The sequence below is a fragment of the Siphateles boraxobius genome, unplaced genomic scaffold (assembly GCF_051911475.1).
Source record: "Siphateles boraxobius isolate OS27281-9 unplaced genomic scaffold, OSU_SipBor_1 100, whole genome shotgun sequence".
Lineage (NCBI taxonomy): Eukaryota > Metazoa > Chordata > Actinopteri > Cypriniformes > Leuciscidae > Siphateles > Siphateles boraxobius.
This window is the reverse complement of record NW_027508701.1, coordinates 2,387,944-2,406,313: the sequence shown is the minus strand read 5'-3', so window position 1 is coordinate 2,406,313 and position 18,370 is coordinate 2,387,944. Positions and strand designations below refer to the sequence as shown.

Sequence of the window (18,370 nt, the reverse complement as noted above, 5' to 3'; positions counted from 1 at the left end):
AAGATGTTATTATAGTGTTTGTTCCAATGTAAGCTTTATTCAAACTAATGAATCCTTAACTTTGAAATACATTTCATAAAATATATACTTTAGTTTTTACAAAGAAAGATTACACATGAAATATTGTTATTTTAATTGTTGCTGTAATTGTAACCTTTTTAATAAAATAGCAAATAAAATATTTACAAGGTAGATCTTATAAGGTCAATATAAGCCTTCTATTTAAATTATTTCTATTGTGTTTTATTAGTGAAAAATTTGGGGAGAGGATACATATCCAAAACATTTTGAAAATACAGTATGAGAAATAACTACACAATTACCAAAAATGTTTACCTTGGATAAAATACTATTTGCAAGCAAAAATACAAGTGAAAAAAAAAATTGAGATGTTTCCAACTGTGAACCAATTTTGTAGTGTATGTGTGTATGCACCAACTAAACGTGGATAAATTAAACCAGGATGTCTACATCTGTTCTGAGGTAAGTCAACAACGTATTTGAACGTTATCTTTAACATCTCTAACGTAACGTTAGGCTAACGTTAGAAAACGTTAACGTTAGCTTCTAGTTTCGTTGTACATCATGTAACTTAGCTTCATTAACGTTTCTGTAAATAACCAAGATAACAAATGTTAGCAATGTTGTGCTGAATGATTCATATTAAATACTGTAGCACTAAACTAACGGAGAGGTACTCTTGGTAAAGATGGTAAAAAGGCTTGTCCTGGAAACGTATGCAACTTAGACCTGTACATATTTAATTTGATCATGAACCATTAACTACATATTGAAGCACAACTTTTTAGAAAACTTTTTACCAAAACAACTGGGGAACATTATGGTTTTTTTTAGCAAAACATGTAGCCTTTTCACTCCTCTTCAACATGACTAAGTATAGCGCCTGTCTATGGAAGCAAATAAGAGACATAACTATTTTAAATTTAACAGCCACTGAATACTTCGTTTTGAAATATTTTATTTTGAAAAACATTTATCTGAATTTATTTGCTCTGAATTCACCCATTTGAAATTATTTTACTTTGGAAACCATGTATCTGGATTTATTTGTTTCGAATTTACCTCTGAAATTTAAACTCCATTTTAAAAACCTGAATTTCGATGAATATTTTTCAATGCTCACCAATTCAGATACAAAAAAAAAATCAACTTACAGAATTTCAGATAAAATAGATTCAGATCGAAAAATTCGACTGCTCAAATTCAGATCGAAAAATTCGACTGCTCAAATTCAGATCGAAAAATTTGACTACTCAAATTCAGAACGAAAAATTCAAGTTAAATTATTCACATGGTAACATCCGGGCTACCCTTCGCTAAGCCCCGCCCTCCCTAGTTACTCTAGCTACGCCTGTCAAGCTTTCGCCCTGGCACGTCTATTACAGTGTGTATGCACCAGTGTCAGGCATTCCCAATGACATAATTAGTAATTTTGGACGAACATGTAAAATATCTGAGAGAGCAAGACAAAAGGGACTACAGTGTGCATTCGAGGGATATATCCACGACATAATATGCAACCGATTAGAGAATAATTTAATACAATTTTACAATACAAGCATTTAATACAAGCAGCAACGCCTCATACGCTGACCATTCAAATGGGAAAAACACAAACTGAGGATCAGCTATGTCCGTGCACAGCAGGGTAAGTGAAATGTGAAAATAATCTAATAATTATAAATCAAATGGTTTATCCATAAATCTTGTGGAATAACACTAACACTGGGAGAGCCGCGATCGGATTGGGTTAAAATTACTCAGTCAGGGGTATCGTTAGTAAGCCGTCGATTAACAAAATGCTGAAATATATTTTAAAGTATGTCAGTGAGCCTCCGTCTTGTCTTTAATCATTTTATTTTACTTTAAAACATATGCATTATGAACAAAGAACCGTCATTATCTCCAAGCATAACGTTAGGTGTTTTTGATAATCCTGTGGAGATGTAGTTGTGAATGGGTTCTCCCACACTGCTGGATCCACGCACCTCATTTCTCCCCTTCGCTTTTAGATTTTCGTGAAGGAAAAAATGTCCAAACTTTTAGGATACCGGGTATTAGATTTGCAAAATCCATACGCACAACGCTTCGGCATGTTTCCCTCACTCGAAAGCTTGCCAGACCTCCCGCGCCTAGTTACGGTTGCTAAGACACGATTGGCCAGTGGCGGTTTTCGGGCGTGGCTTGGCGAAGGGTCAATTGGTTACAGGCTCAACCTATCCTGGGTAGCCCGGATGTTACCATGTGAATATTTAACTTGAATTTTTCGATCTGAATTTGAGCAGTCGAATTTGAGATCTGAATCTATTTTATCTGAAATTCTGTAAGTTGATTTTTTTTTGTATCTGAATTTGTGAGCATTGAAAAATATTCATTGAAATTCAGGTTTTTAAAATGGAAATCAAGAATTTTCCTATTTAAATAAATTCGGTAAATTCAAAACAAATAAATTCAGATACATGGTTTCCAAAGTAAAATAATTTCAAAGGGGTGAATTCAGGGCAAATAAATTCAGATAAACGTTTTTCAAAATAAAATATTTCAAAACAAAGTATTCAGTGGCTGTTAAATTTCAAATAATTATGTCTCTTATTTGCTTCCATACCTGTCACCGAATTTTGACTGTTTGTTCAGTGAGTGGAGGGGGCGTGGCTTAGCCATAGGTGAATTAAAGGTTACATTACGTGTGAAACTCTTTCCACACTGATCACATATGGACGTATTTTTTCCCCATGAACAGTTTCTCTCCAGTGTGAATGATAATGTGATTTCTAAGATTTACAACTGTTGTAAAGCTTTTTCTCCAGTGTGAATTCTCATGTGGGAATTAAGGATTTTTTTATGTGCAAAACTCTGTCCACAATGAGAGCAAATATAAGGCTTCTCTCCAATGTGAATTCTCATGTGAACTTTAAGGTTTCGTATTTGAGTAAAACTCTTTCCACACAGTTCACATGTGAAAGGCTTCTCTCCAGTGTGAATTCTCATGTGAACTTTAAGGTGTTGTATTCGAGTGTAACTCTTTCCACACTGTTTGCATGTGAAAGGCTTCTCTCCAGTGTGAACTCTCATGTGGACATTAAAGCTCTGATTTTGAGTGAAACTCTTTCCACACAGTTCGCATGTGAAAGGCTTCTCTCCAGTGTGAACTCTCATGTGGACTGTAAGGTTCTGTTTTTTAGCGAAACTCTTTCCACACTGTTGGCATGTGAAAGGCTTCTCTCCAGTGTGAACTACCATGTGGACTTTAAGATGTTGTATTCGAGTGAAACTCTTTCCACACTGTTGGCATGTGAAAGGCTTCTCTCCAGTGTGAATTCTCATGTGGACTTTAAGGTTTTGTATTCGAGTAAAACTCTTTCCACACTGTTCGCATGTGAAAGGCTTCTCTCCAGTGTGAACTCTCATGTGAACTTTAAGGCTTTGCATTAGAGTAAAACTATTTCCACACTGTTGGCATGTGAAAGGCTTCTCTCCAGTGTGAACTCTCATGTGGACAGTAAGGTTCTGTTTTTTAGTGAAACTCTTTCCACACTGTTGGCATGTGAAAGGCCTCTCTCCAGTGTGAACTCTCATGTGGACATTAAAGCTGTGATGATGAGTGAAACTCTTCCCACACTGTTGGCAGGTAAAACAGCCCTCTCCAGAGTGAATTCTCATGTGGACTTTAAGGTTTTGTATTTGAGTAAAACTCTTTCCACACTGTTGGCATGTGAAAGGCTTCTCTCCAGTGTGAACTCTCATGTGGGTTTTAAGGTTTGGTTTTTGAGTGAAACTCTTTCCACACTGTTGGCATGTGAAAGGCTTCTCTCGAGTGTGAACTCTCATGTGGAGTTCCAGGTTTCGTTTATCACTGATATTTTTCCCACATTGACGGCAAGTGAAATAACTGTTAGGTTTGGTCTTTTGAGCTCTTTTTCGTGAGTGAATCTTTTCCATCTTTGTGGATTTATCTCCAGTCATGAAATCATGTTTCTCATACTGATCTTTCTCTTCCATTCCATTCGGTTCTTGACTCTCCTCTTTCAGCAGCATCAGGTCTAAAGCAAAAATAGACAAATAAAAGTTGACACCAGTTTAATGGCACAAAACAGCAGACATAAAAACCAACTCAAGGCATCAAAGCCTACTGAAATAAGTCTACTGAAAAAGGATTTGTCTGCAATCTTTCAGGACTTTCAAGCACTTTTTCCAGCACCAATTTTTAGTTTTCAAGGACACCATAAAATGTTACTATACTATACAAAAAATGCAGACTAAGGACAGAAAATAAACTAAGAAACTTATTGTATTATTTATTATAATATATACCTCATGCCCTCATGTCACTATATTGTTACATGAGGGCTGCATGGTTGTCCGCTGTCATTATGTCATTGGCAAATAAGATAACTACACATCTAGTGCACATTTTGTTTGCCTCTCTAATCAATCACTCTGAATTCAACTCATTAGTAAAGACTTCTGAAGGGGGTGTACTATATCGACGAGGACTGGAAAGTTAAATGTTTAAGATAGGGCTGGGCGATATGGCCAAAAAAAATTATCACGATAATTGTTTTATATCAGTCGATATCGATAATTATCACGATAAATCATCATTTTTCCTTAAGAAAATAAATATCTTAGGGACTGTTTATTTTTTATTTAAGGGGCTACCAGAGGAGTTTTGAGATCTTTAGTCAAAATAGACTAGACCCTCCCTTCGCCAGCAATACATTTTTTTATGACCCTCCAAAATGATTGTGGAAAAAGGCATGACCCTTCCGGATAATTTATTGATTACTTCTGTACTGGTTTGTGCTTGGCAAAGATGTTCAGATATCTCGATGCCTATATACCTACACCAAACGTTCATTAAAAAGAGTCCTGTACAGTGCGACATATATCTATGAAAAGATTGGTCTGTGCGATGAATAAATGCACCACTGTGCATACGTGCCATACAGTTTTGTTAACTTCGTTACTTGTGTTTGTTTTCAGAAATGATAACAGTCGTTTTATACGCGATATCACCATTTGACTTGCTAGTGTGCACGGCAGATTTTGTAAATGCGTGGGCGGCTCCGTACCCGAAGATGCACGACTTTGAGCCGAATCTGTTGTGATGTGATCTGATGTGTACTAAAATAAACATTCACCTGTGTACCTTACTTCTCACCGCTGATTCCCGGATGGGCTAGAGGGCAATTACTCAGTCGCCTCCTGTCGTTTCAAAGAAAAGTACAACGGCGAGCGGATCAAATATAGGCCAAACGCAGGTTCACATCGCGTTAACGCAGCGGTAGAGTTACACTCACATGACACTGCACTTATTCGCAATCACAAAAGTTCATTATTTGCTCACTTTAAAGCTTTGCCGGGTAACATTTCATTGGTGTCCTGTTCTGACATGATGCACTTTTTCTGAGCGCGTACGCACTTTCAAACAATGGCAAACTGGTCTTTTGTGTCTGATTTTTGTTGGGTCAGACCCATCTGCTAGCGATGGGTGGTCGAGACTGAGAGAGATAAATGGAGCTACATGGAAAAATATTATGCACCAAGCAAGCCACTTTGAAATGTTGCTTTTTCATAAATACAAAAGTTGGGTGACCTTCCCCCTAGACTAAAAAAAGTTAGATGACCCTCCCCTCAACAAAGAATAAAAAGATATGACCCTCCCCTATTTTCCTACGGTGATCCATTCCATAAACACCGAACGGTCCCTTAATAGAAAAATTAATTTCTTAGTTTCTGAATTGTGCTAATGGAGGATATTGTTTCAAGTCCTGAAACAGGTTTGTGTTGCCTGACTTTGATGGCACGTATCTTCAGCACAGTTTGCAGTGCAGGCTGCAATATTAATATTACATGTTTTGTCTCGAAACGCATAGTTGACAGTGAGCTGACAGTAGTATTAGCTTGAGTAAGGATGCAGATTTACTATGTTAAATTTATGTTCATTAACAAAACAGTAACATCTGTTAAAAAAAATGTAACAATCTTAATTTTATTTGGTAAGACGTACTAACTTTGAGTTTTATTCAAATTAACCATTGGTCATCCAGTATCATGCATTTAGATCATAATAACCACAAATAAAACCAGGCATAGCCTATAGCACCTCACTATCATGGCAAAATGTAACTTTATGGTTTCTATCGTATTTTTTATGAAAAACAGTGGCCTAAATACATGATTAAATACTGTCATTATATTCCATTAGTCCTTTAATACATTGTCTATATTAATAATATAATACAATTCAATATGTATATCCCACATTTCATGGTGAAGTTAATATTACTAGGCTAACGTTACAGTAAATCCATGGTAAATTATGGGAATTTGTAGACTGAAAATCCTTCTGACTGTATCATTGCACACAGTTTCTCCTGTTTGTCAGCGCTATTTCACCTGCCTTTAAACTGGTTTAAATCACTGAGACATTTGTGTTCTTCACTGAATTCAAGCGCTTCTCACTGGATCTCGAGACAGAGACGATCAGAGTAACGCATCTGCTCTAGTGAGCTCGCGCTGCGCTGCCGTTTGGACTTTGAGCTGAGCGGATAAATGGTCTGTGTGGCGCGCGGTTCAAATGAAATGGTTTTGTTCCACTTTTGGCACATAAACATTATCGAACATTTATCGAACTCTTGATATCGTTTTATAGAGAAAAAATTATATCACAATAATTATCATTATCGTTTTTATCGCCAGCCCTAGTTTACGATAATGCACGAACATTGTGGCAGCATACTCTCCCGGATGGGTGCAATGGGACTCAGTAGCCTGTTTTGTACATACACTGCAGACTGGTGGTTAAAGTAATGCCGCTTTTTCACCTCGACTCGGCTCGCTTTTCGCTCTGTTTTCCATTACAGATAGTACCTCCAAAATAGTACCTAGTCGTCATAGTGACACCACAGGAACTACGTGACACACACCCACTACCCACACACACACACAAAGGACACAGGACAATGGAGGAAATCGAGTGTGTGCTGTTTTTTAAGCTCGGCATGTGGCTATTTCTCACAGCAAGAAGACAAACGTTGTTTCAGGAGAGCAAAACGAAACACTGCTGAAAAAAATAGCTCCGTCTGGTCTGGCGTGTGCAATGATGACGCAGTGAATCTCTCTGACCAATCAGCAGTCTGCAGTGTTTTCACGTCGCATTTTAGTATCGCCTCAGCCCGCTTAGAACCTCGCCGGAGGTGATACGAAAAAAAGTACCCGAAAGCAGGTACAGGTACAACTTTTACACAGTGAAAAACCAAACAAAGGCGAGTCGAGCTGGTACTGTGTAGTGGAAAAGCGCCAATAGTTTTAATGCATTTGTGCATCAGGCACTTCAACCAAAGCATCCCTACATGCAAGGCACTGGAGGCAAAACAAGAACAAATGAAATTTCCGAAACTCCAGCTGATTCAATCGTGCAAAACAAGATGAAACTCAAGCCTGGTGCACATCGGGATGATTATAGCACGCGTTTATCGCCGACGTTTAAAACCTTGTGACTAAACAAAGGGGGCCAATGTGAGGATCTACTCACGACGTGCGAAACGGCAGGTGTAAAATTTAATTTTTTAACGACCAACCAGATTGGCACTTTTGTTCACATGCCTGGAGCTGCTGAAGTTATAGTACTTGGTGGCGCTCAAACACTAAATGGTCTTGCTAAGCAAACATTTATAGAGCACAAAGAAGAGGACGCAAGTACACGAAGAAGAAGATGCATTGATTTGGATAAATATAACACATAATTGTGTCTGATTTGTCTCAGTCGTTACAGTTCTATAGTCCTACAGGTATGCTTGGGTTGCGGAAAAACTTAACACACAAAACAAAAAATGACAACAATACAATTAACTATGATTATAAAATAAAAATCTTGTGCTTGCTTTTTCTAGGCACAGTGAGATGAAAAAAATCTAAACTATTCAGAATGCCGCAAGCGCAGCGCAGGTTATGTGACAAGAACCAACCAATCAGCTTCCCCCTTTCCATAACAATATTGAAAGCTTAGTCAACATGTTGTGGAAATCGTAGTTCAAGGTTGCACAGCAATAACAGACGCCACTGGAGCGCAAGCGCTTTGTAAAGAAGGAGACAGCGACACCGCTGTGCCTTCCATGCGTTTTTAGACGCAATATGTGAACGGCCCCTTAAAGGTTGTATCAGTGATTTCTGGCCCAAAAATAAAGGTCTAATCTTTCCTAACGATCCGCTTGCTGCCCGCCCCATAAGCATGCCGTCCAAAAACCGCGTCTCTGTAGGTAGCCTAGGCTCTGAGATCTGCACACAAAAACAAATGGGTACAACCACCACTCAAAACCAAAATAAAGTGTTCCAACCAATCATTGACAGGGGCGGGTGTTGCTCCGATTTCGCGTCCAGCCGTGCACGAGCGCAAAACCTCACAACACCCACCCCTGTCAGTGATTGGTTCAGACATCCGCAGCTCCTGGAGGAAATGGTGAAACTCGCCAAACTGGGAATGCCTCCGGAGGGTCTGGTGGATCCCAGTACGGCGACGATGACCCCTACACCACTGTTCTGCTCTCCAGAGCAAATACAGAGCGGTGACTCTCGATGAATGCTCGATCAACATCAGCCATCTTGCAAACAGACAACCGCATAGCACTCGCCCCTCCCACAAGAAGCGGATTTTGCCTCCGACTAGGCATGTGCCGGTATCAAATTTTCATGCTGCGATTAATTGATTGAGCTTTTATCACGGTATACGGTATTATCACGATATTTTAATTGCACAAGAGAAACAGACGGATTGGGGGTATCTAAAAAAAAACTTGCATCACAATGTGTAATTGTGATTGTCAAAACATTAATTTTATTTTTTAGTGACATGTTATAGTGTTTACATGGTTACTGAGGCTACTGTTTGTATTATTGCTTAACACAATTTTCATGATTTCAATTAAATTCTTGGATTTAATTTCAATCTTGATTCAATATTGACTCATTTGGATAAATATTAGGTAGGCTACAGTAGATAGCCTGCATTTAAATGTTTCTCAAGAAAAAATATATCTCACATAATGCTGTAAACATACAGAGAGAAATTAAATATAATGCATACAATATAAATATAATAATAATATAAATATAAAAATGTAATATGCCGTAATTTTCATTATAATAACAATTATATAATGACAAGTAAACATATATTAAAATAATATAGTGCACATATTTAGCAAAATACTCCTCTCTATAGCTATTTTCTTATAGTCAACTAACATTAAATGGCTTTCCTGAGGTAAATGTAACGTTCTGTGACATAATTGTTCTCCTGCAGTGTTATTGACCTCTTTCCGTGGTTGAAAAACACTGATTGATCGAAAGTACGTACCTTTCGGTGGGTTGTACTGTATCTTTAATAAAAAGTAACAGATGATCGGTTTACTTGATCTGAGGCGCGCGATCTGTCACGTCACATTTACAAGCACCAAAACAGTATTTATTGTCTGAATTTCGTTATAAAACCTGAGAGCTGATATTTTTTTCATATCAAAAGTAACCTGCTCTGTCTAGTCTGTCGGTGTCAGTGTCCTCTTTGCTCCGCGATTTTTCTCTGGGTGAGAAAATGGATGTGTGGCGCGAGACCGTGTGAAAGTGTCAATTGCGTGAGTCTCAAGCTGCTGAATGCGTGAGAGTTGGCAGCCATGCGGGGGATAAATAGTCGGCAGCGTTCCTCCTTCCGCCGTGCTTCTTCTCCATGTGAGGATTGTTTACATTAGACTAGAGTGCGCACTGCATGCACACAGTGCTTATACATGTGATGTGGGGATTGTTTACATCAAAGTGCACATGTGTTTTGCGCAGCATATACGCATTGTTTTTTAAGCGGTTGATGGAAAATAAGCTGATGCGCGTTCTAAAAATCTAAATTCGGATCTATTATTTTTCACGGTATTTCGAAGTCCCCGCGATAACAATATCGTGCATATTCATTACCGCGATTTATCGCATTACCGAATACCGGCACATGTCTACCTCCGACACGTCAATTTTTTGCTTTTTACGCACGTCAATTTCGCTTTGGACGTGCAAATGGATTCAAAATGTTCAAGCGTCCAACTAGATGCAATATACGCAAATGTGACGCTCTATTTGCGTTTTGTATGGCAAGAGAGTTTGTCTCCAGCCAAAATGGCCTCCGGCACGCCCCCTGAGCCCTAAGACAAGATGGCCGCTGCCAGGCCGCCTGATTCTGAGCCTGTGTCTGCACCTGTGTCTTCGGACAAGATGGCCGACTCTACATCTGTGTCTTCGGACATGATGGCTGACTCTACACCTGTGTCTTCGGACAAGATGGCTGACTCTACACCTGCGTCTTTGGATAATATGGCTGCCTCTACAGCTGTGTCTACGTCTGTGTCTTCGGACAAGATGGTCGACTCCACGCCTGTGTTTTCGGATAAGATGGCTGCCGTTACCCCTGAAGTGTCAGATCCGCCATGGTCCCCTGCTCAGCCTGCTCCGCCTCAGTCTCCAGGCCCTCTTCCGCTCGACGGGCCTGGCCCTTCATTTCCGCCCCTGGGTCCGCCTCCGCTCAGTATATGGACGTTTCCCTTTTATTGAACATCTCCTCCTTTACTGTGGGCTTTGGTGATGAGGAGCCTCACAAACCCACAGTATCCCCTCAGCCTGAGCTTTTTCACGTCACGTCTGCCGCGCCAGAGACTGTTCACGTCAAGTCTGCCGCGCCAGAGGCTGTTCACATCACGTCTGCCGTGCCAGAGACTGTTCACATCACGCTTGCCCAGCCAGAGACTGTTCACGTCATGCCTGTGTCTTCTGACAAGATGGCCGCTGCGTCTAAGTCAGCTCTGGAGGATGCAGTGCTGATCGTAGTGGCCAAAGCTATTTTGTGTGTGTGGGCAGCACACACATCGGCTTCAGGCCACAAGCTTTGAAATTTTGTTTAGGGTTTAAAATAATGTGGATGTCAATACATCAAAATAATAATTGTAACTACTCTCATGATTTGGCAAACATAAATCTTTTTTCACCAACAAACTTGATTTTTTTAAGTGTATTATTGTAATAATGGCCACCTTGATCGATAGTTCATGAAATCGTTCATATTTTGGGCAAACGTGAACTGAAAGTACTGTTTTACTGCCTGATGAACGTTACTGTGAACTCTGTCTTTCTGGTGTCAGTGAACGACAGCACTCTCAGTTTAACTTCGTTCAATAGGGTGCCAGATTGCTATAGAGCCTTCCAGGCGAAAACCTGGCTAAAACACACCGTAAACAGGCCTTAATATGTAGCAGATAAAACACCCAATCTGGCAACACCAGCCACCAGCGTTGCAACGCCGCATGCGTAATCAACACAAAAAGCAGAAAGGAGGCGTCGAATGATCATTTAAAGAGGATGGGAAAAATCTTACATTTCTGTGCAAACTTTGCCTGCTGATAAAATAATTGCTGTCTGTGGTTCTATAAGGGCTGTGGCAATAATTTTGAAAAATAATAGCTCGCAGCAACATATGGAAAAAAAGAACTATGAACTAGATCAAAATTTTAAAGTATGAACTATGAACTGAACTAGTTCATTTTAAAATCTGTGAACTGAACTTTGAACTAGTTCATGTAGAAAGTGAACTTTCCCAACACTGGCTGTGGTGATAGTTAAAGGGACACTTCATCCAGAAACTAATGTTCTCTCATCATTTATTCACTCATACCATCCCAGATGTATATGATTTCCTTTCTTCAGAATAACACAGAAATTTATTTAGTTTATTAATTTATTTCAACAAACATGTCTGTCCACATGAGAAGACCCGCCACTCCATGTCAAATAAAACCGCTTTAATTTGGACACTCATTTGACAATCTTCAGAAATTTTATTTATGTAGATCTTTTAAAGGGGTGGTAAAACACATTTTTTCAAAGGCTTAATTGTGTTTGTGGGGTGCAATGTACATGTGTTCATGCTTCGTTTTTAAAAAGTTGCAATATTTTTCATATATTTTACCTTTATTCTTCACTGCTCTGCCCCTCCTTGTAAAAACGGTCTGATGGTTTCCGGGTTCTATGAAGCCAGTCCCTCAAAAATACGCAATGGGCTCAGATTGGTTAGCTGGCCCAGTGTGTTGTGGTTCGCTAACCGCCTAGTGCACGTTTTTCGGAAACGTCATGCCCCTTAACTTTACCAGTAGTTTGTGCTTTGGTGTATTATAAACAATGTCGTCCATAAAACCAATCAGACCCAGAGAATGTTAGTGAAGATGATCGTGCAGAACCTGTTCAAGAACGGCTGTTAAACAACGTTTCAGAAAAGTTTGTTTTTTGTTGTTGTCGCATTACTTTTTAGATACACTGTTATTTAATTGTACTAATTATTATAGTATCACAAAAAATAAGCTTTATAAACAAGAATTTCATATAATCGTTCTAACAAATTATACTACAGTCCTCAAAGGGATTTTTTTGAGTAAAGACTGCGAATCTATAGTGATCGTTACTGACTGTATGCCACTGTTACTTTTGTATTTTTAGAACGATTGTAGCCAAATATCTGTCGCCAGAACCATTAACCCAAAACGAACACTAAACATTGGCTTTACTACAGTAGCCAAATCAAACACAGAACCATGTTTAGCATGCCTGTAGATATCTACAAACATATAACATTACATAAAAGCTCTAATCAAAGAATAATTTACTCTAATTCGAAGTTCGCTGTTGAGATTAAAATTTTTTTTGTCGGATAACGTTAAGTATGAAAACAAACTGGTTTGCAGAGCCAAACAGCATTGTCATTTGTTTACTTCCTTGCTACAACGTACAATTAACAATATGAACTATCACAGGAAAACACATCGACGAAAAATAAATCATACAGATTGTGGACCGTAAACAACAGCTTCTGTTCTTAGAGTTGGAACTGCTCCATCTTTCAGGACAAGCCGCTGTGTGAATCCTGCATTGAACTCGCGAAGATTGTGGAAGCTTTCCTCCGTAAATGTGCAGCACAGAGAGCGAGATTTGGGTAATAATTAACCATTGATCCCTAACTCCCCCGACCGTAGGAAGGCTGAACAAAGTCGACTTGCAATCCGGATAAAAATAACAGCGTTTCGACGGCATTGCGGCAACAACACTCCAGCCTACTCTACCACAACAACTCTTCTCCAAAGCAATATAAAATGGCCTCGCCCTTATTTAGTATTCTCGGAGGAGGGGTTTATGTAAATATTGGGGTTAGTGATGTCAGCAACCCTGGAAGGAAGAATGTCGTGTAGTCCCTACTGGCCGTTTGCTGTGGTCCTTAGAAATTGATTTTTTAAAAAGCAAATATCTCCCTTTGCTATGAACTTTGAGCGCTGTAACTTTGCAGATGTTATTTATGCTCAAACAGCAATATTACACACTAACTAAAGTTAGAAAGTGAAATCGTGTTTTACCGACCCTTTAAATATGGGCGAATGAAACTAACCTGTTTGTTCCTCAGTATCTTCATGTTTCACGCCGAACACTTCTTCAATCTTTATGTCTTCACTCTCCTCTTTAATAAACGCCATCTTTATAATAGTGTGACATGGATCTTATTTGTTTCTTCAGAAGTTTTCCTGTGTGTTTGAAAAATTGTTGAAGATGAGAATAATTAACAGAAAGAAAAATAAATTAACAGTAAATTTGAGTGCATCTCAATCAGCTCTAGTTCAGTAGTTCAGCGCACTTGTGAGGGAGTCATTCAGAGTGAGAGTTAATGGACTTAAATCAACTGACCAGACAAAAATCTCTCAAAACGAGCACAACAATATATACTAAATTACAGACACTTATTTAATAATTTGCAGATTTAACGAATTACGTTGTCATAAAAACATTTAAGATTTGATCAAATTTGTCATTGTTAATCATCACATTTGTGCTTTCGTTGTATTTTTTACTCTGTTTTGAGCGGCAGGATTCGTCCGCGCGCGGTGATTCAAGCGCTTCGAATCAGTGAGTCACTTGGCAAAACATAGATTCAATTGAATAAGAGTTTCGAAAAGCTCCGTTTCTCCATCACCACTTTTCCAAAACACGAATTCGTGTTTACGAGAAACTGATACAAGATATAGTGCGCGAATTGAGACGCACTTTTTCTGTAACTCGCATTCAAATACACTTTACTCAGAAAACACAAAATTGTTACATTAAGCATATAACACAGATATGTTCAATAATACATGGTCACATATAGCTCTTGTAAAAACTACCAAATTGACGCGTATCGATTTAAACTCTTCAAATGCTTTAAACCACAAACCTTTCTTCAGTCTAATCATAACAGTTGCAGGAGCACGGCGCAGCTTTATGATGTCATATATTCAGACCAAAATAAAAGTCTTGTTCAATCTGCTGTCCAATATCCAGAGTCCATAGAAATATATATAATAGATGTCATGGGAATTCATGGTGAATATATGTTGATACATCTTGTCCAATTATGTGATGAAAAAGATTAAGAATTACTAATTGTTAAAAAAGACCGAATGAGTTCTTAAAGCACAGTTCATATGTGTCAGGATTGAAGTGCATACATCTTCCAAAAGAATAAGTAGAAGATATATAAAAAATAAAAAAAAATGTTAAGGTTAATGTTAATGCTAAAATAGTATTTATTAAAAAATGATTATCCTGCATGTCACATGGTCGTTGTGGTTTCCTGTGTTCGTCTTTTAAATAAAGTGTCAATGAAAATGTATTGAAGTGTCAATACTATGAAAAAATATTTTCTTTAAAAACAGTAAGTAGAATTCATGCATATTAAAGTGGTCTTTTGCCTTAATAAAGGTTTAACTTGATGGACAAGCCTTGTTTATTTATGATAAAGCTTATTATACTTCGTTTTGTCTTTTATTTAGACAGAATCTCACATATTAGTTGTGCTACATACTCTTGCTTATTTTTTATTACGTCATCATGAACTGTCGAATTTCAGTTCCAATATTCAAGAACGCATATACAGAGGACACATGAAAGTGCCCGGATGTGTTCTTGATATCGGGGATCATCAAATGCAGACTTGAGAGAATTTAAACATTAAAAATCATTTGATTACACTTTCTGTACCTGAATATCATAAAACACTTATTTCAATTGTATCTTTGTTCAATTGTATCTATTTGTTGCAACTGCTTATTTTTTTAATTACTGATTATTTACTTGTCTTTAATAATGCTTGAAGTTTATATTAGTTAGGTTAATTTTTTTTCTATGGTATTTTTTAAACCACAGTCAAATGTTCCTAGTGTAACTGTTCTTTAGCCTGTTGATTTTTTTTCATGATATTCAGCGACAACTAAATGTTTTCCAATAAGATTAAATGTTACTGTTATCTTAAGTTTTTTTTTATCTTATTGGAATCTAAATTAGGAATCGATAAGTAGAATCAAAATCGGAATTGGAACTGTTAAAATTCAAACAATTCCCAACCCTAGACATCCGATCAGCGCATGTAAACAGAGGAAAACAAGTGAAAAAAAGCGCTGGTTGTTCTCTCGATGCCGTCTGTTTGTTTTACTGACTGATGAATCGCTTCAGCTGATTCAGGGAGAGAGCAGTCCAAGCGAATTTGAGTGGATTCAGACCGTTCTGCAAAGTGTTTCACTCATTCATAATTTAGAACATAATTTAACCTGTTAACTGTCACGCCCATTTTTGAGTGTAGGCCTGCAAAGTTGATGTCGAAATTCAAATAAATGTAATTCATTTTACATTCAAGTTATAGCTGTTTAAGTTTATTGTAATAAAAAAACTACTGCAATAAAACTTCAATATTTTATTAAAATAATATATCAATAAAAATTTGGTTCACCCTAAAAATTATATTTAAAAAAAAGCCTTAGTTCTAAAGAAGTTGTGTTCCAAATTTGAGACTAATATCTTAAAAAATGAGATTTTTATGAGCTGCTATACCAACAAAGGCCACCAGGTGACATTCATGCACAGGTGATGATTCCTAAAGGACACTTTTTACCACTTGACCTCACACCACAACACAGATTGGTATCCTGTTTTTAAATTCAAAACATAGTTTTCAAGATGTAAAATATTTTAAAAGAGTATAAACAGTTCCTTAATTTTTTTTCCAATAAACATATATGAAAGATAATAAAATAATAATGAAAGATAAACAAATAGACTGTTGAAACAACAACTATTACTACTATAAATGACTATTCATACAACTGTATATCATTATAAATATAATTATTTACAACTTTTCAGTAATCAGCTTTGATCTGTGGTGTGCAGAGTGATGGGAAGACAGAAAAGTCTTATTACTCATTTTTATCATGCCAATTGTTGAAACAATCTCGATGTGGCAAGAAATAGAGAGCCACATTACATGCAGAGCAGATGACTGGGGTCTTCTTGTGGCACGCTTTGCATTTCCTTCTAGAAGCACGCTTGGACTGTACAATGTGCTTTGGTCTGTGGTGTGCAGGGTGATGGAAAGCAGGAGCAGCAGACGGAGCAGGAGCAGCAGACGGAGCAGGAGCAGCAGGTGGAGCAGGAGCAGCAGACGGAGCAGGAGCAGCAGAGGGAGCAGGAGCAGCAGCTGTAGCAGGAACAGCAGACGGAGCAGCAGGTGTAGCAGGAGCAGCAGGTGTAGCAGGAGCAGCAGACGGAGCAGCAGGAGCAGCAGACGGAGCAGGAGCAGCAGACGGAGCAGGAGCAGCAGACGGAGCAGGAGCAGCAGGTGGAGCAGGAGCAGCAGACGGAGCAGCAGTTGTAGCAGAAGCAGCAGGTGTAGCAGAAGCAGCAGACGGAGCAGGAGCAGCAGACGGAGCAGCAGGAGCAGCAGGAGCAGCAGACGGAGCAGGAGCAGTAGGCGGACCAGGAGCAGCAGACGGATTAGGAGCAGCAGACGGAGCAGGAGCAGCAGACGGAGCAGGAGCAGCAGACGGAGCAGGAGCAGCAGACGGAGCAGTAGACGGAGCAGGAGCAGCAGATGGAGCAGGAGCAGCAGGTGGAGCAGGAGCAGCAGACGGAGCAGGAGCAGCAGACGGAGCAGGAGCAGCAGACGGAGCAGGAGCAGCAGGTGGAGCAGCAGTTGTAGCAGAAGCAGCAGGTGTAGCAGAAGCAGCAGATGGAGCAGGAGCAGCAGACGGAGCAGCAGGCGGAGCAGGAGCAGCAGACGGAGCAGGAGCAGTAGGCGGAGCAGGAGCAGCAGACGGATTAGGAGCAGCAGACGGAGCAGGAGCAGCAGACGGAGCAGGAGCAGCAGACGGAGCAGCAGACGGAGCAGGAGCAGCAGATGGAGCAGGAGCAGCAGGTGGAGCAGGAGCAGCAGACGGAGCAGGAGCAGCAGACGGAGCAGGTGGTGGCATCCAGTCAGCAAACTCACAAAATTCTTCTCGAAATTGTCTTTGGTTTTTTGCCCTCTTGTTCTGCAGTGCAGCCAGCTGCTGGTGGATTATGAACGCAATGTCCAAAAAGTGGTAGAACAAAGTGTGGTACCACTTTCCAGTTTTCCGCAGCACTGTGTAATACCCAATGAGGGCATCGGATACATCAACTCCTCCCATGTTCCTGTGTGTAAAGCAAGCATAACAATAATCAATACATAAAATAGCTATTAACATTTTTGCATTTCCAGCAAATCAGCAATTACAGAATTTTATTTTTACTCACTTATTGTAGTCCAACACTGCTGCAGGAACGGGAACAGTCTTTTCTGTCCATTTCCCATCTGGAGTTTTGACCCTCCTTTGCACAGTATACTCTCCATTGGCTGAATGAAAGGAACACATCAGGACTTCTCTTGTGTCCTTCCATTCCATAAAGAGAAGTTGGTCATCCCTGATCCACCTCATGCTCGCACGGGGTGCAGTTTTTGGCAGCTTGTTGAGGGTGGTTTTAGGGAAGCCCACCCTGTTGCATCTAATGGTTCCACAGGCCCAAAAGTTTTTTTGTAAGGAGATCCCTAAAAAGTATTGGGCTAGTGTAGAAATTGTCTACGTATAGCTTATAGCCTGACCCCAAGACCTTTTCATCTATTAGAGCCATCACTGAGTCGTAGCTCAGCTCTTTGTGCTGTTGACTTTGAGCTACGGGGGATTTGCCTTCATAAATGAAAAAATCCCAGGTATAGGCATGTCTGGAGTCTGCAAGTACAAAGAGCTTGTACCCTCACTTTGTTGGCTTATCTTTATGGTACTGCTTTAGACCAATCCTTCCCTTAGATGCCACCATTCTCTTGTCCTTGCAGATGTTCTGGTGTGGATGAAAGTAGCTCTTGCATGTCATGATCCTGGTTCTCTTCTCATGTTTTTTTTGGTCTCTGTCTCCCTCTTCTGGTCATTCTCTGTATCTGTTCCCTCTTGTT

General features: G+C 39.4%; 1 protein-coding gene across 1 annotated transcript; it reads right to left on the bottom strand.

Moving 5' to 3' along the window:
* Window positions 1–9: 9 nt before the first annotated feature.
* Window positions 10–14,353, bottom strand: LOC143746798 (uncharacterized). Its single transcript, XM_077238930.1, has 3 exons — window positions 14,303–14,353; window positions 13,484–13,616; window positions 10–4,061 (listed from the first exon to the last, which is right to left on the bottom strand). Exons 2-3 carry the CDS (start codon window positions 13,566–13,568, stop codon window positions 2,800–2,802), a joined length of 1,347 nt encoding a protein of 448 aa, XP_077095045.1. The 5' UTR covers window positions 13,569–13,616; window positions 14,303–14,353; the 3' UTR covers window positions 10–2,799.
* Window positions 14,354–18,370: the final 4,017 nt, after the last annotated feature.

Excerpts from the sequence above, each read along its gene's own strand:
- LOC143746798 (XM_077238930.1), bottom strand. The coding sequence starts at position 13,568 with ATGGCGTTTATTAAAGAGGAGAGTGAAGACATAAAGATTGAAGAAGTG. Across the intron at positions 4,062-13,483 it reads AGATACTGAGGAACAAACAG|ACCTGATGCTGCTGAAAGAG; the intron begins GTTAGTTTCATT and ends TTTTTGCTTTAG.